This window comes from Panthera pardus, unplaced genomic scaffold, assembly GCF_024362965.1.
Source record: "Panthera pardus isolate Hobbes unplaced genomic scaffold, ASM2436296v1 HiC_scaffold_16, whole genome shotgun sequence".
NCBI classification, from domain to species: domain Eukaryota; kingdom Metazoa; phylum Chordata; class Mammalia; order Carnivora; family Felidae; genus Panthera; species Panthera pardus.
In genome coordinates this window covers 75,380,520-75,406,861 of record NW_026526721.1, presented here as the reverse complement: position 1 = coordinate 75,406,861, position 26,342 = coordinate 75,380,520, and the positions used below count along the sequence as shown (strand labels likewise).

The following is a 26,342-nucleotide window of genomic DNA, read 5'->3' as shown; positions in this document are numbered from 1 at the left end:
GTAACACTTACTTTCAGGTATTTACATTATTTATTTATGTGTCTGCCTTTCTTGGATTTTTTTGAGACTAAAATTCAGGCTACAATCCTTAAACTCAACCAAATCTCTAGCTAATAAATTATGAATCAATGAATAAATGAATGTGCTATAGTTCTTAACCCTGAAAAAGTAAAACATTAACTTTACCACCAGTAACTTCATATTGAGCAAGTAATTTTTGCTTTGGCTATGATGTTCAATAAAAAAGCTGATTTATTATGATTCTAATTTTGATGTTTTTTTAAAAAAATAAGGCATAGAACCTTTTCAGTGACAGATTATAAGATAAACACATTGACTTCCCAAAGAAGTTTAATATTAAAAAAAAAGTGCAAGTATTTTGTCTACATGCATGAGCATCTCAAGATTTTAATTGCTTTTTACTTCAGGAAGGTTGTGATATATAAACATTTTACAAATCTGATCTCAAAAAACAATGATTTGAATAATCTGTGCTTTAATGCAAAAATGAAACATTAATTTGTTCAATTTTCTCATACAACATGTTTATTAAACATTTCAGTGTCAATAATTTCTTAAAATTGTAACATTTAATCTTATAATGGAGCTAATACCAATTCTATTCATGGGAGTGTATTTTGGACTTTTAAACAACTTTAAGTAAAATGAATGCCACTGTCTTTAAGTTGTGCTTGGAGCAAAGACAAAGAAACATTAACTAATTCTTTCCAACTAATAAAACATCTAGTGATGCAATTTTTATTATGAAATTATTTTAAAGCTATTATATGTTAAATACATTTTGCTTCTGTTACTGAAGCTTAATATATCATCTCTGAATATTAACAATTTTCACTTAATTTAGATTTTAAATATTGAATTTTTAACTTGGCCTGCAAGGAAAAATCATGAAAAATAAAGATTTGCATTTAGCATCTTTTTCCTGCCCTTAAACATAACTTTTCAATCTGATATGACTTATCATGGAATCTGGATCAGGAAGTATAGCTTTTTAAGATAACTTTTCAAAAATAAAAAAAAAATACTTCTACATCAAAGAGGAATTCAGAATCACTTAAGTCTGAAGGAGCATGTGTTTTGATAATTATTTCCATCTGTTCCTTTTTTTATTATAAAGTGGCAATTTATATTACCATTAGAAATATACATTTGTATATAAAGTTTTGCATTCAAACCTCTTTATTTTTTGATTAGCTATGACTAAAGAACACAAGTCAAATAAAAACTCTATATATCCTTATTTCAGAAGCATATGTATATATACACATATATATTTGTAGAACAATCCACTGTTTTAAACGTGACTCTGAGTTAAAAAAATGCTATTTACAATTTTATGACAGAGAAATAATCTCAGCCTTTTATGATATTAAAATGAGCAGGGGATTTTTATGTTTGAGTGTGTTTCACCTTGTGCAGACGAAATTAAGTAACATCATGGGAAACCTTCTCAGAGCAAGGCCTTGTAGACTAAGCCATGAAGGTAGAATAGTAGATTTGCTATTTCTGGGTCCATGTTTAAAAAAATTACTGTTGATGTAGCTATGTTTCTTTGTCAAGAAATCAGTGGTCCCAAATTAGGACCTTCAAATTTCCAATACGTAATAAGTCATTCTTCATTCTTTACTTCTGTCTTAATATTCTCATCTCTTGCTAGTGGCACCACAGGACAATCATCCATACATATAATACCTATCTACAGCAGTGTCATTTCTTAAATTGAAGAATCTTTCTAAAAAGCTACCTGGATTAAAATGAGGCCCATAAAGCATCACAATTTACATCAAATCGATGTCTCTTTATTGTGCCAATCCATAGTGGCTAAAAATGTGCTATGAAATTCATATGTAAAATTCAAAACCCAAACTATTACTGTGATCAAGTACAGGATGGCTTGCTGTCCTCCAGTTTCCTGAAGCACAATTAGCAAATGGAACGTCAGCACCATTTTGTTTCCATACCTCAAACTTCTAGCTAAAAAATCAAGTATATTAACCAAAGAACTGTTTTGAGATTCTCAAAAGTATTGTTTTCATTCTTAAGCCCATTGATTTTGAAGCATGTTACAATGAGGACTCTTGGAATAAACACATCTTAACTTATATGTACATAGTTACAAAGCTTTACTGAAAGTTATATTTTTCCTGAGAATATCCCAATGGATGAAAAAAACGAGTTTATTTGACTTATAGAAACTTAAGAGATGAATGAATTGAGACCCAGAAATTGGAACGATAAAAATCAAAGAATTATTTTACTTGGAAGAAGCCTGGAAAACAAACTATTTAAACTGGCTCATATTTTTGGAAGAAATAGGATAATTATATGTTTGTATTTGGTAATTAAAAAAAAAACACTAAGACTGTGAATACTGATTTTTTCTATTAAAGGTTTTATGTACCTAAAACGTAAGCAGCAGTTAAGCAAACGTTCACCCTATGCTCTCAACTACAGGTTTTGTCAAGTTAATATGTAAAAGAAAGGTGAGCTTTCCAGTTAATTCTTCAAAATTAATTGTAAATAAGGCAAAGCTAATTTCTGAACAGTTACTGGGTCAACATTTGCTTAAATGATATGAAAAAAAAAACCAATATAGAAACCAGGTGGTTGGACTCCTGCTTCTTAACTGCTACGAGGAAGAAGACAAATATGAATCCAGATGATAAATGATGGGCAGCCATTGAAAATAGAGGGAGAATTTGTGTTGCAGTTCATATCGCCATCATATTTTTCTTAATATTTAACCAGACTAAATATATTGTAATGAAATCATCAGTGTAATTTATAACACTTTGTGAAACTGTCAATTGTGTTACTGATGAGTTTGTGGGGTGTGTGTGTGTGTGTGTGTATCACCATAAAAGCTCAAGTAATTTCATGCTAAATGAGCCTGTGACCCATTTTGTAGAAGACTCTTTTTGAATTTTTTCAAAGAAAACAAGGCTTTGTGCTTGGGGTTTGTTTGGTCCTAGAAGTGACAGGTGTGTTTAAAAGCAAGTTGAATCAAGAGTGACAAGGAGAAATACAACCAGATTTGTAAGTTTTTTACGAGTGTGTTCTTTTCCTAGAAGAGCAACATTCTTTTCTTTTTAATTTAAATGTCTTTATTTGTTACTTTCAAAATATTTTGTTAAACAAATATCTTTTTGCAAAGGTGTGTTCAAAATCCTTGCCGAGGTGCCTAGATGCATAACTTTTATTCTTTACAACCGATAAGGCAAATTTCTCCATTTCATTTGCTGCTAACCTCCTGATAACATAAATTAAGTACTTGGTGAAGGACACAAACCACTATTAAAGAATAATGATTGTGTAGAGTGAGGGGAACTACATTGACTTTGAAAGAATACAGCAACCAATGGCAAGGTCATTTAAGTGAAGGCCTAGAGCTTCTGCAAAGTGTATATATTTTAGGGAATCATATTTGGAACAATACATGCTGGACAGTAGAGCTATAGGAGAAGTAACATGCTACGTCTTCTCATTGATAATATCCATAATTCTGCATACAGTTTTAACATTCTGTTTTGTTTGAATTTGGATGTCTCTACACCATCCTGATTTATAGGACTATGTAGACCTATTTTTTTTCCAAGGCGATCATATAATGTTCATTTCTTCCCTAATATTTTTCTAATACTTTAGTATTGCCTGGTCCTTACACCGAGTTCTTTTTTTTTTTTTTCTTTTCGAGTGCCTTAAGCTCACACAACCCTGTGTGTTGGAACCATAACTGTTAATTCCATATTGTTTCTCTACGCCCCTTGAAAACTCAGTGTATCAAGTTCCTTTCTGTGTTCTAGGAGACAGATTTATTGTCAACTAGACTTATTAACAAGGATATACAGCAACAAGCAAACCACTGGCTTCATAAGATATTAGGTTAGGAATTTCACAGCCATGCCTCCCAATTTCTTGGTGAAGTTTGGAAAATATTACATACATAAAACTCTAGTAAGTTTCAAAGGCAACTACAATTTGCTTTGACCAATTTCCTAAAACTTATTTCCTCATGCAAAACTCCTTTTCTTTCTTTCCTGCTGCAAGAGATGGTACAAAACTCTCTAATTCAGCTAGACATGCACCTCTACTCTCAAATGTGTGTACAATGTAAAAAATCAGACCAAATGATAAGAGCATATAACTTATTCATCACTGCCCAGGCATGGCAATGACACAGAATTCCCAAAAGTTATTTCAGCCTTAGAACACATTTTATTTTTCTAAATGACTAAAAAAAAAATGAGATCCTAGACTAATCCCTTTGATAAAAATATGATAATCTCCTAGGTGAATCTGAAATTCTTTTTTATGAAGGAATGATATCAGCTAACACCATTAAGTTCAACAGAAGTCTATCCTTTGCATGAAACAATCTTAAGTAACAACTTCAAGAATAAAATTTTAAACTTTTAAATGATTCCTGGCTTATACCATACAGGTGTTAGAAGAATCTATAATTTGTACATGTTCAATATCATGGTAAAAAAAAAATCCTGGAAACAGTATGTAATTATGTGTCAATTCCAGATGCCCAAAGAAAATTCAAATTCAAAACACAGCACACATCATAGCATTATCCAAAGTTTAAGTTATTTAGGGTATTACATTGATTTCTAAGTTAAAATCTCCAAAACCCTTTTCTTTAAGATAATAACTTTATTTCACATTTATTATAGCTATGTCTTCATTATAATTGGCCTTTTATTAATAACAACACAATGTTGTGGCGTCTTGATTTATTTTTTCCCTTGATTTTATGTGTGCTAATATTTTGTGCATGTGCATTTTCTACCAAACTGCAACAGGCAAGCTTTGGTTCAATTTCTTTGTCCTACACAAAGGAAGATTTTGAGTGCAGAATCTTAGTCACTAGGTCCTGGGTTGCCATTTTATTTTCCTCTCCTTGGGTGGATTTATTGGAAGGAAATGGGTAAAGGGGAGGGGATAAAGGGAAGGGATGAGAGAGGGACAAAGGGAAGAGTTCTCAGCTATGTTGAATCTTGATTCACGACTTTGCCTCCATTCATGGTTGGTGTTCCAGAACTTTTCCTCGAACGCCCTTGTTTTTCTCCAATTTCATGTAGCGATGGCTCTCTGTACATACACACTGAAAAGCAAAATTACATCAATTACTTATTACAATAGTGGCATCAGTTTGGCTTCCATAAACATCTCAAATTTAATTTCACAATATTCTTCACTCTCACCATGAGCTCTTCTCTCCTGTGTAAAAACTAGTTTTAACTGGATAACATATTTAGTGGATATAAATGACCCTCTACTAGTTTTATCGGTCATAACCTTTTAAGTCTTCTTGAACTGTGGACATAGAGTGGTTTCTGTTCTCTTACAGATAAGGCTTGAGTCTTACCTGTCTGCTAACCTATATAACAGGATTTTCATCTAGCGTTAGAGACATTGCGAGCATAACATTAAAAGGATAGAAATAGATATTTTCTTAGTCCTTAGTCTGCAATCTAGTTTGCACAGGAAAAAAAAATCCTTATATACATGCTCCTAATCTTTACCTTACTACAAGAAATATGACATTGTTATATCAAATTGAAATATTTTGCACCAAATTTCAGGGCACCCTACATAAGAGGTGATAATAGGAGGGAAGGCAGAGAAATAAATCAACAACGCCATTTTCCCAATTGCTTCGAGTTTGAATATGCAACTGTGAAATTTTAGTTCACATCTACATAAGACAGTTTCTCTCTCCTCTATTGTTTTGTCTGGCTCCAAAGGTTAGTCATCTGTGAATTATCATGGCTGTTGCTAGATTATTGCATAAAAAGAATATTTTTTTCAATGCATAAGAATTCAGTTCTTATTCTTGTAAGACAGGATCTATCAGCATAAGGAATACATTAAAACATTCATTATATTGTTGTGAAATAGACATATGTGACTATATACAAGCACATGAAGTATTTCATTCAAATATCAGGAATTATTTTTATCCTTGATTTAGGAACAAAGAGTTAAGTCCCTCCATCCATTAAACCATCGCTGCAGTGCTTTGGTAATCTGAATATTATTACCAATCAAATAGCTTCCTCCCTTGGGTTTTGCCATGATGCAGGAGAGCTGAGCATGGTTATGACTGACTGGATGTCATGCAGTGATTAAGGGCACAAATTTGAAAGGGAAGCAAAAATATAAAAACAAGGAGGGGGACGAAACATAAGAGACTCTTAAATATGGAGAACAAACAGACGGTTACTAGAGGGGTTGTGGGAGAGGGGAGGGGCTAAACAGGTAAGGGGCATCAAGGAATCTACCCCTGAAATCATTGTTGCACTATATGCTAACTAACTTGGATGTAAATTAAAAAAATAAAATTAAATAAAATTAAAAAAAAAAAGAGCACCAATTTGGGAGCCACACTACCTGGGTCCATGTCCCTACTCAGTCACTTGCCAGCTCTGTTAACTTGGACACATTTTCATCACTGAAAAACTGAATTTTTATGAGGATTAAATGTCGGGAATATAGGAAGTGTCCAAAGATGTTTAAGAGAATGAAGGAGCTGATCTCTTCATGAAAATATTGAATAACAGATTTCAGAGAACACAGTGATAATTTTTTTTTTTTGCTAAAGGTATTCTAAATTCAAAACTAGATTAAGAGAGTTAAGACATAAGAAATGGTCTCATTACACTAGTTCAGTGAAGAGGAGACAGGTTTTTTCACAACATCTCAGTGGTAGAGCTCCTTAAACAATAACGTGCTTTTGAAACATTCAAGGATATTGTTAAAATGGAGATTTTGATACACGTTTTTGTGGACTTGAGATTCTACATGTTTTAAAATTTATTTTGAGAGAAAGAGAGAGCACAAGCAGGGGAGGGGCAGAGAGAGAATCCCAAGCAGGCTCCATGCTTTTAGCACGGAGCCTCATGCGGGGCGCAAACCAGAGAACCATGAGGTATGACCCGAGCCGTAACCAAGAGTCAGACGCTTAACTGACTGAGCCACCCAGGTGCCCCTCTACATTTTTAATAAGCTCCCAGATGATGCTGATCTTGGCAAACTGAACCTCACTTCAGGTAGTACAAAAGGGATATATAAACTATTTTTGCTAAATATATCATGCAAAATTATTACATATATATATTTTTTACATACATATTTTAAATGAGATTTTAAAGTATTTCAATTATTGTACTAAATGGCTTCTCCAACATCCCAAAAGACCTCTGGCTTACGTAGCAAAGTTGCACAGAGTAAATGAATTCAGAAATAATTCTGTAATTTTCAGATGATGCCATTAGATAATTTAAGTTTCTACTTTCTTTTCCAAAAGACAGAAGATCCATGTGGAAGATCCTATTGAAATCTTGTAATTCCTCAAGTCTAATGTCTCTTACCTATATTTCTGTTACAGAGAAAGTGTTAAAATCTCCAAAATTAAAGCATACATTTATATACGCAAATATAGATATTTGCACAGGGAAGTAAGTGCACAGGGAACTCAGAAGTAATGAAGTGATTCCATCAGAAAGCTATTCATATGATGCCATAAACACAGCTTTTCCTACTTTGCCAGTGAGTCAACTATAAAAACCAATACATCCCCAGGACTGACTACAAGCTGCTAAATCAGAGTCTCAAAGAATGACAAAAATTATCTTTTAAAAAATATACATAATCAATATATTTTGACCTGCAAATTTCTTTATTTATTTAAAAAAATTTTTAATGTTTATTTTTTTTTGAGAGAGAGAGAGACAGAGTGTGAGAGGGGGAGGGGTAGAGAAAGAGGGAGATACAGAATCTGAAGCAGTCTCCAGGCTCTGAGCTGTCAGCACAGCCAGACACGGGGCTCAAACCCACAAACCGTGAGATCATGACCTGAGCCCAAGTCAGACACTTAACCAACTGAGCCGCCCAGGCGTCTCTGACCTGCAAATTTCTTAAACTCCCAACTTAGAGGTACATGAAGGATGTTACTTCTGATTTAAAAAAGAATACATTTTTAAAAATAATTTTATAGCTAAATTTCTTATTTTACTACTTAGTTTTTAGTTTCCTTATGTTCTTATGTTCTAGATTTCCCAGGGCATTTGTTTTTACTTTTTATCTTTTCTTTTGCTTTTTCTTTTGCTTTCTTTTTCTTTTTCTTTTCTTTTTTTGCTATTTCTCACTAATACATAAAATACTTCAGTTATGACAATGTGAAATGTTGCCATTACAATTACCACTGTAGACAACTTTCCCAATAACTAAACCCTGCTGGCCATCCTGGTATCAAGTCCTTAAAGAGGTTTTTTAAAATTGGCATCTGAAAATTTTCAGTGTTTCAAAAAGAACAAAACTCATTAGTACCATAGCAGAGCATGTAAGTTGCTCTTCTTCCAGGCCTACTCACTAACTTTCCAGTATTTTCATCAAATGGAAAAATAAAATTCTGGGTTTTGAAAAAACTAGTCCATATATCTTAGTTGGAAAATGAAGAGTAAATAGTGGGTTTCTCAGTTTGCTGAAAATCCCCCTTCAGTAAGTCAAATAAATATTTGAATTTCTGTATTTCTGTTTAAAGAAAGAATTGTTTCTTTAAAGAAAACAAACTTGAGTCAATCAAGGAATTACATGCAAGTGTAAACAAAGAGAGCAAAAACTTTGTCAAACAAGATTAGTTTCTTGGGCTTTCATTTTCATTATTATTGATAGACTCTGGGATGTCTGTAATACTGTCTAACTCAAGAAGCTGACAAATCAAGGGGTACAAATCTCAATCAAATTTTGAATGAAAATGTAGTTAAAAGAACACGATCCAATTAGAAAGCAAAGAAAGGACAAAACATTTCTCCCCAGTAATATAGCTCCCTTGGGTAGTTGTATCAACACTCCATAACTGTACTATTCTAAATGGCACACAATTAAAAGATGACACAGAGTACAAGAAGAGAACAGAAGGTATAACTGTTCTATAAAGTGCATTAGATGTGCAAAATGTAAAACCCATCACATTGATGTACAACGTAACCACAATGATAATCTCGTAAATAAACTTTTAATCCCTTAAATGAATCTATTATGCAAGATTTCTCAAAGACATTTTAAATTGACTAACTCATTTGATAATCATATTAACCTTATGAATAAAGTGAGAAATTCTTATCCACGTTTTTAAATATAAAGGAAACTAAGCAACTTTCCTAAAGTCAGATGGTGGGTAGCAGCAAAGCCAGGATGAGAATGTAAGGCTTCAAAATCCTAATCAAGAGTTCTTAACAAAAGCAGGAGAGCAATTCATCAAAAAATGCAACAAAAGATTATCTTATATCAGACAACGTTTAAATTATATTCATATATTAATTGAGATCCAAGTTGGCCTTACCTCTACTAAATATTCTTAATGTCATCCAAAAAAGGTTAATGAAAACAAATGCCACTATAGGATGAATCCTATGTAATAGGATGGCTATTATCAAAAATGAAGACAAAAACAAAATAACCAGTGTTGGTGAGTATGTGAAGAAACTGAAAACACTGTACATTTCTGGTAGAGATGTAAAATGTACAGCCACTATGGAAAATGATATGATGATTCCTCAAAAAATTAAACATAGAGTTATCATATGATCCAGAAATCCCACCTCTCAATATACCCAAAATAAATGAAAACAGGGATGTGAACAGGTATTTGCACACTGAGTTCAGAGTAGTATTATTTACAATAGTCAAAAGGCAGGAGTAACCAAAATATCTATCAATGGATGAATGATAAACAAAATGTAGTACATACATACCATACAATATTGTTTAACCTTAAAAAGGAAGGAAATTCTGACACAAGAGTGGATGAATCTTGAGGACATTATGCTAAGTGAAGTAAACTAGACACAAAAGGACAAATATTTTATGATTCCATTAACATAGGATATCTAAAGTAGTCATAGAGACAGGAAGGAGAATAGTGGTTTCCTGGAGCTGGGGGAAGGGAGAATGGTAACGTGTACAAGTACAATGTGAATTACTTAATGGCTCTGAAATGTACACTTACTTTGGCTAAAATGGTAAATTTTATGTTGTGTCTATTTAACACAATTAATAATTACACACACTTAAAAAAATCACACACACACACACACACACATACACACACACACACAAATAACGAGTGTAAGCTATACACAAAGAGATGACTATTAAAGCCAGAAATGTTCTATTTGCATAGGAAGAGTCAACAATTCCCTAATAGTCAAAAGTATTAGTCTTAGAAGCACAGCAAGACAGAGACAATTGAGATATAACTGAGGGGTTATAGAGTTGGTAAGAGGAAAATCTGATGAGAATACCCTAGAACTGCACTGCCTAATATACTATCCATTTGGTATATGTGGTCACTCAGCATTAAATGTGGTTATTCCCAATTCAGATGTGCTGCAAGTATAAAACAAACACCGAATTTAAAGACCACACAAAAAGAATAACTATCTCAGTAGTAATGTCTTAAAGTGATTACATACTGAGTACATGATATCTTGGATATTTTGGGTTGAATATACTATTAAAATTTACATCACATGCTTGTTTTTATTTTTCAAATGTGAATACCAGATAATTTAAATTACCCATGTAGTTCATATGATATTTCTGTTAGACATTTCTATCTTAGAAGAGTTTGTTGTTCTCTACAGGTGTCCTGACGGGAGCTAACGCTCTAAATTACTGATCAACAGGAGGACAGTGGAGAATATTTTCTGACCCAACTGGACCCGAGATTCATATGTAGACTTGGTAGAGGCAGAGTATCTTGGATGCCTTTGGTAGGATGAACTTGGCTTAACTAATGTTGTATCACTTTCATTCAATATGGATTTTTCATTTTCTTTTCCCTCCTCCAATTCCAGTTACTCTTTTGTGAACAAATATCTAAAGATGCATTTGTTCAAGCATTGATTTGCTCATTTATTCTATAAACGGGTGCACATTTAATTTGTGCTGGGAGCTCTGCTAAATTCCTTGGCAACTGCAAGAAATGACCTCTTGATTCCTGCCCTCATGGAGCTCAGGGTGAAGAAGGAGAGCACAGACATGCACACAAATCACAGGCTGTTCAGAGCCAGGGTAGAGAGTTGAATGGAAATTAGGACATCACAATAGCTATCTGATGTTGATTTAGCCTTGATGCAGAGGAGTTAGAGATATGGCCAGGTTACTGAAGAAGAGTGAGGAAATGAAGTGCAGGTAATGTAAGAAAAAGTGACTGGTTGAAGAATGGGGTAAGATAGAGAAGTAGGAGGGTTAAACCTGGCAGGGTTAACTTGTGTCAGAATTATGGAATTCCACGCTAGATTTAAACCACTATCCTGATATCTGTCAGCTTCAATTTGATAGTGAATGAAGAGTTAAAAAATATGTCCATCAAATACAGGAGTTTATAGGGAAAAATCTATTTATTCAATCTCATTATCTGGAAAAATGTCTAACTATGTTTATATGGCCTGAATACAGCCTGTCAGATTAGTCAGAAAGAATCAATCAAACTGAATCTTACTGCACAGATTCTATAAGAAATGGTTGGCAGCATCTGAAACTTTCATGAGTTCTGCTATCTTGCAAACACAATTGTTAAGTTCTTAGAAATAAACCTAGCTGAGGCACCATTACATGTGAGACCTGCTGCTTATCTAACATGCACAATATCTGATATACTCCAAGTACCATAATTTTGACTGCAATTGAAAGGTGGGGTTCACTTGGTCAAGCTAACATGTTAAGAAGGGTTATCCTTTTGTTTTGTGGGGAATTTAATGTAGCACTTAAGAAGACTAACCAAACAAAAAATAACAAATCAAGAGTTACTAACCCCATATATGAGCATCACATATACTTTACAATAAAAAAATAATTTTATATAGCTACTAGTACTAGAATTTGGAGTTCTGGTATTGATTTCCAAACATATACTCCTAAGAAATTGTGGAGAATCTTTATCTTTTTTATTAAAAAATGTGTTTTAGGTTTTTTGGGTTTTTTTTTTTTGGGGGGGGGGGGTAGGGGAGGGGCCAAGAGAGAGGGAGAGAGAGAATCCCAAGCAGACTCCACGCTGTCAGCACAGAGCCCGACATGGAGCTTGAACTCATGAACCATGAGATCATGACCTGAGCTGAAACCAAGAGTTGGACGCTCAACTGAGCCATCCAGGTGCCTCTATTATGGGAAATATTTAAGAAGCATGTCTAGGAAACCACCTAGGTTCTGATTTTCAAATAGTTCTTTCTGCAGCTGCAGAATTGTCTTCCTAAATAATCCCTGCAATTATGTAAGATTAAGTTTTTCTCTTCCTGATAATCAGGTCATTATTAGTAATTGAAATGACCTCTGATCTCTTAATTTGCATTATTTCAAAGTACAATGATATTTACGGGGGAGTGCTTTTCCATCACTTTCTATTACAATAAGCTATTATTTCATTAGAAATAGATTTATCTTGCTTTAGGAAGCTCTACAATGTTTTAAAAACCTCTTTGTTCTTGAATAGATTCTTCTGGTGCCCTCTGTTGTATGCATTTGGCCCACTTCAGCTACTCTTGGTGAGGAATAATTTCCAGCCTGGGAATAAAGTGAAACAAACAAACAAAAAATCCAACTCCCTGTATTTCTTGTTTTCCCAGCTCCCCAATCACAGTTCTCAGAAACTCAGATTCAGTGCCAATGCCCATTTAACCATTGGACACAAGTTCTCTGATTTAGGCAACTTGAGATGTTATTATCTACCCATGTGTCATCCAAGACTCTGTGGACTACACTTGTGATACAGAGTTTATTTTCAGTGGGTATGATTTAATGGCTACCATTTGGCATGGAACTGATTTCCAACTGTGTTTCCTTCTGATTTCACTTTATACTATTTTTTCAACAGAGTCTCAATATCCAGCTATCAAGAATGTTCAGTGCCTGATGATACAATGCCTGATTAACAACACTGCTTCTGTTTCACCTGGCACTTCTGGCTGGTTCTTGATCGCATTCCATGCCCTCTTTCTTCTTTAAAGCAGGATAAAAAAGAATACTTGCTCTTTTTTTATCCCACAGGATGTTTTTGAGATACATATCATTATTCCTCTAACACATGTGGTATCATAATAGTTTTGGATAAATGGTAAAAGGAGATAATGTTCTGAAAAGGGAAGCATATCTATTTCATTCTTTAACACTCTTTCTTCATTTTAGTTTTCTTTCTCTTTTCCCTCCATTTTGATATATGTTTCGATTTTTTTCTTTTCTTCTCCTCCCCACCACCCTTCTCCCTTCTCTTCTCCTTCTTTTGGGTGTCTCCTTTTATTCATGTTTTGACTTTTCTTGATCCACAGTACACTGAAGCAGAAGGATTCACTGTAGCTTTCAGAGTAAAAATGAGGTAGAGGGATTTGGTGAGAGAATATTCTTCCTCATGTGCAGACACGAGAACACACAAAGTTTCTAATAGCAGAGCCCATATCATGCATTACTTTAAGACACAGAAATCACTAGAAATTCCCAGTTCAATTTATTAATGTGAACAGATCACACCTGTATGATGTCACGTTGTGACTTGGCCTGGTGAAGTCTGTCATTTTGACAGCCACCTGAGATGCACTGGCTATATTCCTCTAGAAAGCCATGCAGTCCTGCTATCATAAATAAGATGCTACACTTGGTCATAACAAGACCATAAGCTACCAACTTTAGAATACTACATAGTATTTGTTTTATTAATTTCTTTTTTGCTTTACTTTTAAATGCAAGATTATACTGTTAGAAAGGAGAGAGATCTAATATATATCACTGAGCATTGAAATCTTGTAAAAAATAAAACACATCTCCTCTTTATAAGATTAGGTACAGGATTTCCAGGACATGGTTTCCAATTACTATTCTTCTATTATATTCTTTTCATGGGTACCTTTGTTGCAAATGCAGTTATCAGAAATATGCAAGCGTTCTTTGCCACTTTACTAGCTCAGATTCCCTGTTTGTAATTTTTAACATTCAAGAGTCACATTTATATCAGTTACAAACTTTTCTTGGGAAACAAACCAAAATAATGCCTTTCTTAAAAGTATGAAAAAAGTGGAATCTCAAAAGTGGCCGTTATTTATAAATCAGACAACTGTAATAAACCAGATGCAGTTACCAGCCAGTGGGTCCTCTCCTCCTAAGCAGTGTCCTCACAACCATAGCTAATATTAATTGAGTACTTAATATTATATCTTAATATAATATTAAGATATACTTAATATTATATCTTAATATAATATTAAGATATACTTAATATTATATCTTAATATTATAATATTAAGTATAAGATATACTTAATATATATCTGCACCTTATATACACTATGATTATTTTTAAACACCCAAAAGAGAGATACTTTCATTGGTTAGCTTTGCAACTGAGGAAACTAGAGAACAGAAAGGGTAGTTTGCTGGAAGTATTGCAGGACACTATAGGGCAGAAGCAGCATTAAAACTCGTGTGTGATTAGCTCTAGGGTTCCTGCTTTAAGCTTACAGTCAGATAGTTTAATATGTCTGAGAAAAAACAAACACATAAATCTTTCTTGACTGGTCTCAAGTCAAGATCTTGATCCCAGTCCTCATGGGGGTGCTCAGCACTTCCTGGAACCCTACCGCATTTCTCTTGCCAATTTCCTCTCCCATTCTTCCCACGTGATATTACATGCCTTCACTTAACTCCTCAAACTCTCCTCAGACTCAGGCAATAGGCCTGTCTTCTTTCTTTTCTTGACTTTCTCTCTCCTTCCTCTCCCTCTCTCTCCTTCACGTTTCCCTTCCTTCCTCCTTTTTTATCAGTAAACCACCTTGTTTTGCATTTCACGTAGAAAGAAGAAGAGGAAGTGTTTGTATTTCCACCATGAAAACGACCCACCTGCATATATCCGCTCACACGTGTTCTGGCTCCCTGCTTGTTACAGAGCTTGAACCCTCTCTGCATCTGTCTAAAGTTGGCCCTCCACTTGCCGCTTCCATGCTGGAGCCCACTCCCTTTGGTCAGTATAATTCAGTGACCATCTCTCCTCTAATGCCCAAAGTCACTTCTCCCCACATGTTCCCATCAATCTATAAATATGGTGTAATAGCTCTAAGCAAACAAGCCAATAAACCCCACTGTAACTCGCATATTTCTCTTCAGCTACTGCTTCCTATTTCTCTGCTCCTTTTTTACAGCAGAGCTCCTCCAAAGTGTGACTTAATATTACTTTCTTCTTTTCTTTACCTCCTGTGAAACTTGAATCCACTCTAATTAGGCTTATTCTCCTACACCACTGAAATCACTTGCCAAGTCACTGTTGCCTGTATGTTATATACCCATTGGTCAAGCCTCCAGCAGCTTATGGGATCCTCTGGCAGTCTTTGATAGATAACAGCTGTGGTCATAGTTTTGCCTCTTTCTAACTATACGAACCTGGGTGAGCTAGTTAACCTCTTTTAAACTCAGTTTCCTCATGTTTAAAATTGGGATGATAATCTTAACCTTCATACTCTCAAAGTGTTAGTGACTATCAATTGATACTCAATTGATCAATACACGATCGATCATTTGTGCTGAAAATAACAACGAGCCACACAAATGGCATATAAGGCAGTACAGCTGCTACTAATTATTACTTATATTACTGCTGGATTCCTGACAATTATTTAGAAAGTGAGAGTTGTTGTAATTATGGAGAGAACTAGGTGGAAATCTTTGAGGGTCAGTATGGTTCTATAAGGGAGATTGGAAAACCTGTGTGGAAGGCAATTGTAGTTGCTGACAAATTATTTCCAAATGGAAGCAATACAACTCCAGTTTCTGATAAAGTTCACAAATGACACTCTATAAAGAACCCCCATCCTACATCAGTTTCTATCAAAGAAGGATGAAATATGACTAATCTTCTTATTACTACCAATTTAATTGAATTTTCCTTGGCCCTCTGTAATTTCTAAGAAGTGGAAAGGTTAGATTGCTCTGTCAGTTAATGTACCATTAAAGATATTTAATTGTCTTAATAGCAGATCATGGAAGGGTGTGAGCAATTAACATGAAGCAATTTCACACCTTAATTAATGTCACATGGGATCCCTTTGGAACTGGAGAAGAATTCTAAGCGCTGGTTCAGAAGCAATGTATTGCCAAAGAAACTCACCCAGCACACTGTAAATATTTATTATAAAGACTTAAGAGACATTGTGAACACAAAGATCTATATCTTCATGTGTAAAGAGATCAGAAGCAACATTTGTGTGCAGGAGAGACAGAGATATGGAAGAAGAATGTGTCAGGGAGAGGCAGGAGGGTTTTATTAAAGACTAAATTCAAAGCCAGGAAAATGCTGCTTTGAAGGAGTTATACTGGTTTGGGGGAAGAAGGTGTCACAGGCTGGCAGGGATCCAAAACTCAAAAGGTGGAGGGAGGGAGGGAGAGAGAGAGAGAGAGAGAGAGAGAGAGAGAGGAGAGAGAGAAATTACAGCTATTGTCTTTGCTATAATTAAAACAATCAGGGGTATCAGCGGTACCCTTTCCTCCTCCATCTTTCTTTGTCTTTTAGTATGGTTGGGTCTAAAAGAGGATTTTGGAAAACACAACAGTTTTCTTTCCAGGCAATTGAAATAAAAATGTCAAAATCATTTTGCTATTAGTATTCTCCCAATTAGAGGTCTAAAGCATTAGGACCCCTGATTTGTTCAGTTCTTTGGTACCCCATTATAGAGTTCTTGAAGAGATTATTTTCCCTCCAAATTTCAACTTTCACTGTCTTTATGAATACCGCATCTCACAGCATTTATCCAGTACATAGCCCAATAACACTATGTCCAGTTTCTGAGAGAAAATGAAAAGGACACTTTGCATTGATCTGACCGATTTGGGATATCCAGCTTTCTTACAATGTCTAATCTTCATATTATTCCTATGAAACAGATGGCATTTATAATCAACTTCATCTTCAGAGATCACTGAGGTTTAAGAGGGCAAATCATTTTCTCAAAATTTCTTAGAAAATCATTGGCAAAATTTTGATCAGAAGAATTAGACATTTATTCTTGATTAATTGATTTCTACTAGGTTATTTTTTTCTCAGTGTTGACATAGTGCGATAATTGGTGTTACCTCTAACTTACTCTGTATACTAATTTAACTCAGCACTAAAATACAGCCATCTTAATAGCAGTAGGAAATGGCAAAATGTGACATGTTTGATATATTTAATTCCATGGTGTCAGAGTGACAGTTTGCTCTATGTTAGTCCAATATACTGATCACAATAATTTGAATAAATTTAAATAATTGCCTATGGACATCTCGATTTAATCCAAATAAGCCTCGAATCACCAAATTCAGTTTAGGACACTAAGTCTTGATTCTGGTTGCCATCATAATCACTTGGACAATAAAATCAGAACAACTCTGGAGACTTGGCCTGAGAATGTATAGCTTTTTGAACACTTCAGATGGTTCAGATACTCATGTTTGGGAAACACTGATCTACATTATACTCCTGGCACTTAAATCAGGTTCTATTAGCTTAAGTCAACAGTTATAACAGGAAAAACGGATAATTTTACCTGTGTGTGTGTATGTTAGTCTTGTCTCCCCACTTGAAAATACATTGGTGGAAATCAGCAAATGTTCCTTTATTTCCAGTTTAATATTTCTGAGCAATGATTCTCAGTTGATATTTACTAATTTTACTTTAGAAACATATTTCTCTCTCCAGGATTAAGTTCATGAAGCTTAAACCTTTGGAAATGTACACATTGTTTTCAGGAGAAAGGAACTAGATTCTGAATGCCAACCACCTGCAGGAGCTGAGTAATGAGCTTCTTGGAGGAGGGAGGAGAAAAGGAGGAGATTCTATCCTGTTCTTTGTCAATGAGTATTTGGCTGCTGTATCTAAAGCTAAAGGGGGAGGTTACCACCAAGACAATTTAAATCTGGGGGAGTTACTTATCTGTTGTGTGAACAATGCTCTGAAAGGGCAAAATTGGGAATCATGAAGCCTATGCTGTTGTCTTAAATTCCAGGGGAGGGGACCCACGTAAAGTAAAGGTTGACGTGCAAGTGTACATATAATGGGTTTAAATATCAAGCCCATCCATCTGTCTGAACAGACACCCTTGCAACCCTTCATTAACACCGCCTGTGTTGTAAACGAAGGGTGGAGAGTGAGGCCATGATGGGAAAGGGGCTGGTGGGTAATTATTATCATGTAATCAGTGTGGGATTTAAAGATCCTGGGACTGGCAGAGTTTAATTTTGGGAATCATGACATTCAAAATGATATCATCATCAGGACGTGGGGAAAAGACAGAGCTATTTGAAAAACAAAACAAACCTCCTCTGACTTTTCCTCTATCAGTGGCCAATTCCCTTCCTAAAAGGACATTTACAGTCCGTAGTACTGGACTCTGTTGGTAACCATACAGTGGTAGGTTTACAGGTTTACAAAAATTCCTTTAAAAACTAAAAATAACTAACAACCTTTCTGGTTAGCCATCAATATGGACAGCCTCTTATGAAGCCGTCATTTTCTTCCTTTTCTGAAAGTGTCTTCTAGTTATGTGCTTTATAACCGATGTATGGAAGAATTTACCGAAGACTTTCTTTACAATGAGTTACGGCTTAGAATGTTTTTCATCCTACTGCTTCCAAAAAAACCCCAAAAAACAAAAACAAAAAATAAAACAAAATCACAAATCATCCATCATGGAAATAGCTCATAAAATTGTACTTTTTTCATTCAATAATTCAATAAAGGAAATGTGTTTAGAATCATTTTGTTTATAAGTCCTAAGCTAGGTTCCATGAAGGAACATGGGTTTACAATTAAGGTCTTATAAAGACTGCACAGAATGTCATTGTCAAAGAACTTTAGGAATCAGCTGCTCCAAATTTTTCTTTTGCAGAGTAGGAAATGGAGCCTGTTAAAATTAAGCAAAAAAAAAAAAAATGTATTATCAATTCTTTCTTGCCTAGTTTTAGCATGGCATTCCCATAACTATCCTATCTGATTATCTACCGATACGAGTTTATCTCATCATATCATGTATACCTTTCTCCATTTTGCATGGTTTGGAGCTAGCTTACTGTTCAAGCTGTGCCATGGTATATAACATTTCTGCTTTGCTATCACTGACTTTTCTAAGTATTAGCATATCCATAGGCTTACTTCAGGTTAAAGGGCAGTAGAGTACAGGGAATAGATGTATAGGTTTTGACAGTGGGCTTCCTAGACTGCAGTCTCAGTTCTGTATTTATCTAGCCCTGTGATTGGACAGGGCTCACTAACTTCGTTATTGAAATATTAGTTTCTTCATCTATAAAATGAGGGTAATAACATAAAGTTGTTGTGAGGTTTAATGAATGTAACATATACAACCTGCCTAGCAAACGATAAATTGCACATAGATGCAGTAAGACTAGTAATCGTAGTAATAAAGTGGTGGCATGAACAGTTTGGGGATCCTAGTGAGGAGAAAGAAGTTCTCACTGCACAGTTCTTGATGCCTAACAAAACCTCCGCTGTACATATCTTTGATAATAATGGTTATTACATAATTATATCATTTGATATTATAAAGCACAGCTGCATGAAGAATCATTGGGAAAGTGTTATTTTTGCATCGTAACAATGGTATCAAATTACAAATGAGGTATGGGTGGCACCTGTGTGGCTTGGTCAATTACGCATCCCACTCTTGATCTCGGCTCAGGTCATGATCTCAGTTTGTGAGTTCCAGCTCTGTGTCCAGCTCTGTGCTGACAGCTCAGAGCCTGCTTGGGATTCTGTCTCTCCTCCTCTCTGCCCCTCCCCCGCTTGCTCTTTCTCTGTCTCACTCTCTCAAAATAAATAACTATAATTTAAAATAAAAACCAAACTAGGTATGGGAGAACTGATCAATTTCATGTGTCTGTCAACAATATTTAGAACATGAAGAGCTCCATGAATCTGAAAAGGCTTTTATTTCTAAGCAGCAAGTATATTCTCGATTAAAAAAGGAGAGAAGCGAATGGAATACATTTATTCAAAAGCATTTGCCAGGGTCTTATGCTATGCTGAGGTTCCATTTCAGACTTCAGACTGTAAGCAATTTCACCCATCTTCACAGAGATGTAGCGCTTGCTTGCTGGAGTCAGAATGCCTTGGCTTGGACTCTGCCTCTGTCACTTACAAGCCACTCAATATGGGACAAATTACTTAATGTTTCTGTGCTTCATTTTCCACATTTGTAAAATGGGGATGATATTAGAATCCACTTCATGGAAATGGAATGAAAAATAAAAGAGGCAATAACTGAGAAATGTTTAGCACAATACCTGTACAAAGTAAGCATTTATAGAACAGTTAGCTAATCTGTTCAAAAAAGTGGACCTTGCTTTCTAAGACAAAAGGCAAAGACATTTGTAGGGAATTAAAAGGTCTTTGTGCTGAAAGAAATTACATTCTTGTTTCCATCTTTGGAAGTGATTCTCATTATCTTCCATATACTTCACACCTAGGTTTTCATTCCCACAATCAAAAGGGACCAAGAGCCTTGGAAGCAAATCCAAGTATTAGTGAATCTGATTTAAAACGGACTTTATTTTTTTTTCTCAGAACAAAATGAAGATCATTCTAAAACATCCACAAATAAGAAAAATAAAAAGAAAACAACCAAAATCTCTCAATAAGAAAATTAGGAAATCAGGGTTATTCTCAAGTTAAGATGATGGCAGGCTGAAACAGAGACTCTAACTGTCCCAATCCCCTTCTGGTATTCTCTCAAAATAACAGAATATTTATTTGGTATGTAGCCATCCAGAAGATATAGTATTCTTAGCTTGTCTGCACTTAAGTATGACAACCTGACTGAGCTGTGGTGTGTGGGAGGTAGGTATCACATGGCAGCTAATGGGGACCTTGCTGAAGAGAACACTGGCACAGGGTAATGCCTCTGCCTTTTACATCCTTCTCCTTCCCTCTGATTAGAATGCATATGCTGGTTGGATCATGGGTATAAGAGTAGATCCAGGCCCATTGCACGGTCGTGTTGACGGTGCAGGGCATAACTGTGCAACATCCTAAGGAAGGTGGTGCTCAGAGCTGGACATAGCTGAGGTCCCTAACAATTGGGAAGCCACAGAACTGGCCCTGGACAGCAGGTTTCTTGATTTGGTTTATGACAATAAAACTCTGGATGATTAAACTGCTCTTACCATGCGTTTTGCATTGTACATAGCCAAATCTAATTCTAAGGTGAACAGGAATGTCTAGTTGTCTCTTCCTATATCTGTACTGAAATGAAGCAATACATATAGAATTTAGGCATCTCTGGGACTAGAAATGTGGCCATTGTATACATTACTCTTAGAAATGTGTACATCATCATACAGTCTCAAGAAGCTTGAGCAGCCAAAGTGCAGATAGCAGTCATGATTAGTAGGGCATGTAATAGGTGTGGGTTTTTTTTCTTTTTTGGGGGGTCAGTATGAAAAGCATTATCCATAAAAGGAATAAATAAAACACGTAGATTTTTTCCTTTGCTTTACAGTTTCCTGGTTTTTCTGAAAATTGTTAATGAGCATGTGCTCATGTGTTCCTATAACAAAAAAAAATCAATTTAAATGTACAAATAAAAATGATGTGACACGGGAAGGTGAGTAGGGGAACAGGCGAAATATATAAAGGGGATTAAGAGTACATTTATCCTAATGAGCTCTGAGAAATTAATAGAATTGTTGAATCATTATATTGTACACGTTAAATGAATACAACATGTATGATTATACTCCAGTTAAAAAAAATGATACAAAACCTTTCATAGTTCACTCATGCTGAACCTGAAGTGTTTTTGTCTGCCTGATCTCTACCTCTCATCTAATGGTCTGAACCTGGCCAGCCTTGAAGTTCATTTAAGTAATCAGCTTTTCAGTATCTTTTTTTTTTTTTTTTGGTGGAAGTGACAGCTCTTTTTCCTAATCCCAATATCATTTCTGGCAACATGTAATACATCACTTTTTACATTACACTATTACAATTAGTAAACATATTCCATATCTCTAAGAATTAGAAGGTTATCTGGAGCATATAGTTCTTCTTTGTCTTTATACTTACCTATTCTTCTGTTCATTCCTGTGTTCACTGACTCAATTAACAACAGATTATTGGAGATCTCTCTATGATATGCAAGATATTGTACAAGAAACAAGGATATATGAGGGAAAAAATAAAACATATTCTATGCATTCAAAAAATGGTCTAACCATGGATAAAAGGAGACAGTGTGGCAAACAGGTGAATTTAATATAATGTGGTCATTTCTAAAGGAGAGAATTGTGTACAATGATAAAGTGACAAAATATTTAATTTTACTTCAGGAGAGAGGCTCTCACAGAAGTGGTGACTCTTGAATTCATTCTTTATGAAGACTAATAGGCATTTTCAGGCACATGAGGGGATGAATCTTGTGGGGAGGGGAGGGCAAAAAAACTACACGTGTCCCCAAACAGTGAAAAAGGAGTATAAGAAGGAAAGTTCTGTTTTGTGTAGTTAAAAGTACAAAGTGTGAGAAGAGTTTTGAGCAGGACCAGGGACATTTTCCCCCAGTGCTTTGAACACAGTATCGATTGAACAAATGTTTGTTGACTGTTACAGTCATAGGTACTATGCAGCAGACATTGTGACCCTACACTGCTTGACCTGACCATATCTTGTAGATAGGGCATTGAAAGCCTGGCTAAGTTACAGAATTGCAATGCACTGCCTCAGTTTCCTCATTTTCTCAGACAAGAAGGCTGAACTAATTCTTTTAATGACTAATAATGTGACTTTTAGAAAGGAATGTTATTGGTAAACGTCTAGGTCACTGCTATTTTCTTAGGCTGTATTAAAAAGCTTGGCTGAATTCAGTAAAAGTGTTTACCTCAATGGTATGTCTCATCTTACCTAAGGAACAAGTCACCAAAAATGGTGACCTAGCATGAAATTATTTATTCCATGAACCAATTTGAAATAAATGAACAGTATATTAAATGATCATGAGAAAGGAGGTTATAGCCTCAACTGAGAAGGATAAAATTGAATATTGTAAATATTTATTGATCACAGTAAATAGAACACTCCTTTCCTTAGAAAATACAAAGAAAAATTAATACATCATATTTTTAGATCTGTTTACAAAGATGTATAGATTAGGATACAAACATATTTCTAAAGGCTTTTTGCAAACTTTACAGCACTATCATAGCATGATTGGTTTTTCAAGAATGTAGCTTGAGATTCATTGTGTTCACCAAAGAAGGAAATTACCTGCCAAATGGTAGCTAGCACTATTTTTTTTCTACTTGGAGGAATATTCTAGCTTCTATAGTCAAGCAGTTTTAAAAATAAATGCCAAGCATTTGTAACAGATTTTTTTTAAGGAAGAGGTACCACTGTGTTTTCTGAAACTTTGGATCTGTTGCATTCCAAGCAAACTACACTGAGCAAGGGATAAGGAACCAAATTGTCATCAACACACAGATCAGGGTCTAAAAAGAAAAGAAGTTCATTTCATACCTTCAATAGGTTTTGGTACAAAATGTGATGAAGGCTTGGTTTTCTTCACTCTGTTTCCCTTCATAATTTGACCTTCTTTATTGAGTCCTAGAAACCATGCTCGGCCTGATTCCTGCTGACGATACAGTGTAGAAGAATAAATCACATAGTAGTTTTCAAATACAGATTCTTTAAATTTGCATTCTGGAGTGAAAACATCCTGCAGAAGAAAAGGAGATACAAAAGAGAGGACGGATTTAAAAAGTTAACTAGCATATGCTTAAATGCAATGAACCTGAAATATAGGTTCTCTGTTAAGAACAAATCAGAGGCAATAGCACATAATTTCTGATAGCACTTGGTTATAAAGATTCATCATACAAAATCAAGAGGCAAGATTTCCTTTCTTTTTAAAAAAATTTTTAGAAAGTTTATTTATTTTGAGAGAGAGAATCCCAAACAGGCTTTGTGCTGTCAGCACAGAGCCTGATGTGGGGCTCGATCTCACAACCCTGAGATCATGACCTGAGCTGAAATCAAGAGTTAGACACTTAACCAACCACGCCACCCAGGCATCCCAAGATTTCCTTTCTAGACAAACTTTCCTTCACAGAAGACAACTATTCAGGTTTGAATCACCCATTGGGCTAACATCATTCAAAGCTGTGCCCAGATCTGGTGCCAGTAAAATCTTTTATAAATTTAAGAGAATGACTATTGCACATTTTAGTGATCCTTATCATATAAAATGTATCTCTGGGAATCAAAATCAAACACAACCACAGCACCCGCAGGCTCATAGATGTTTCTGAAGGGACCACCTTATATGTACACAAAGTTACTATGCAGTCAAAACTTGTTGCATTAAATCACCAGTACACTACCTCTTTGCTTAATGTCAGTAACTTTCCCTTTCATTTCTCTGTAACATTTTTTAAATTTAGTAGTTGAAATTTCAGGTATAAAAACAAAACACCCAGAGATAAGCAGTAGAAAAAAAATATTACCACTACACTGTGTGATCCTCAGTGAAACATAGAATAAAAGTTGAATTCAAGATGGAATCTTAAATATCTTCTATTTCAACTTCATCATTAGTAAGTGATATAGCCAAAAGGTTATATGATTAATTCAGAGTTACACCAAAAAAAAAATTACTGCACCAATGCCAGAACTCACATTTATTGCTTTTAGAATCGCTGCCTCTCAAAATCACCTTTTCTGCCTGAGTCTTGTTTAGTGACTTACAATGAAATTTTATAACCAATACAATAAAATCAAATCCTAACATGTCAAATGGACAAAGTATATTCCATGGAGAGAAGAAATTCCTCCCCTTCTAATATAAGCAGAAGAAAAACAATTGTGATAACATCTTCTTTAGCTATATGTAAATAAGAATCCTATATGCAAAACAGATTCACAATCATCCCTGCTGCCTTTGTGATGTGCTGGAAGAATCTCTTCCTTGTAACCCTTTAAGTGTAAGGCCCCAATGGTTTCATGCAGTTACACCTGTAGTTAAGTGACTGAGGAATATGTGGGACTAAAGCTGAGTGAAATCATGTCCTTCTAGGTGATACAGACTAGTCCCTTAGCTTCCTTTGCAGAAAACTACAATGACATGTCGATGGGTGCTGGTGAAGGCCTTCAGTGACAAAAAAGACAATGGTTAAGACGCTTTCTTAATTTAAAGTGGTTCTAAAATTACAGAGCAAAAAAGTGAGACTACAAAGATGGGAAGGGGAATGGAAAGGTGGTTGTAAACATTATGTATGTGTATATGTGTAATCTACACATACATAATATAGATAGATAATATATATTATTGACATATTTATAATATTTATATGCATATCTATTTATACTATATTGATAATAACACTATAATGCCATAGGACACTCTCAATTTTAAGTAAATGTACTGGCTTAAGAATCAGAGAAACGAAAGACTAAAGACCACTTCACATCTGCTACAATGGCTGTAATAAAAAAGATGGATCATAAAAAGTACTGGTGAGGATGTGAGGAAACTACAGCCCTCATCTACTGCTGGTGGGGATGCAAACAATACAGCAGCTGCGGAAATCAGTTTGGCAGGTCTGCAAAAAAGTTAAGCATGCAGTCACCATATGATCCAGCCATTCTACTTGTAGGTACATATCTAGGAGAGATGGACACTCACGTCTACACAGAAACGGGTACACAGATCTTCACAGCAGCATTATGCATAATGTGGAAGCAACTCAAATATCTATCAATGAATGAATGGATAAACAGGATGTGGTACATCCATACAATGGGATATTATTCAGCCACAAAAAAGAGTGGAGTACTGATTCATGTGACAATATGGATGAACCTCAAAAACATTATGCTAGGTGGAAGAAGCTGACAGAACAGGCCATATATTGTATGATTCTATTTATATCAAATACCCAGAATAGGCAAATCCAGACACAAAAAAATTAGATAACTGGTTGCCAAGAGCTGGGGGTCAGGTAAATGAGAAGAGAGGAATTTTGTATGTTTGTTTTTGTTTTGTTTTTGTCTTTTTTTGGGGGAGATGGAAATATCTTGATATTAGATTAGATAGTAGTGATGGCTGCTGATTTGAGACTAGCCATCATACAACCTCATAAAACCCACTTCCATCAAAGATAATTACTACATTGTCTTGTATACATGATTAAAAATAACAGTTTGAGTAAATGATGAACTATGAGGTTTCTGTTTGGTTTTGCAATTGTTTAAAGTCTGTTCTTGAAACAGTAAAAGTCCAGGATATTGGGCAGGAA

General features: G+C 35.1%; 1 protein-coding gene across 4 annotated transcripts in view; it reads right to left on the bottom strand.

Annotated features, from left to right (window-relative positions):
• Positions 1-333: 333 nt before the first annotated feature.
• The window catches only part of FGF12 (fibroblast growth factor 12), a 560,417-nt gene continuing 534,408 nt past the window's right edge, over positions 334-26,342 (bottom strand). For all 4 annotated transcript variants that reach the window (XM_019463519.2, XM_019463520.2, XM_053903541.1 and 1 more), the window contains 2 exons: positions 23,566-23,764; positions 334-5,131 (listed from right to left, as the gene is read on the bottom strand). In XM_019463519.2, the coding sequence (XP_019319064.1) occupies positions 5,013-5,131; positions 23,566-23,764 (318 nt within the window). In that variant the 3' untranslated portion in view covers positions 334-5,012. The remainder of the gene's footprint in view (positions 5,132-23,565; positions 23,765-26,342) is intronic.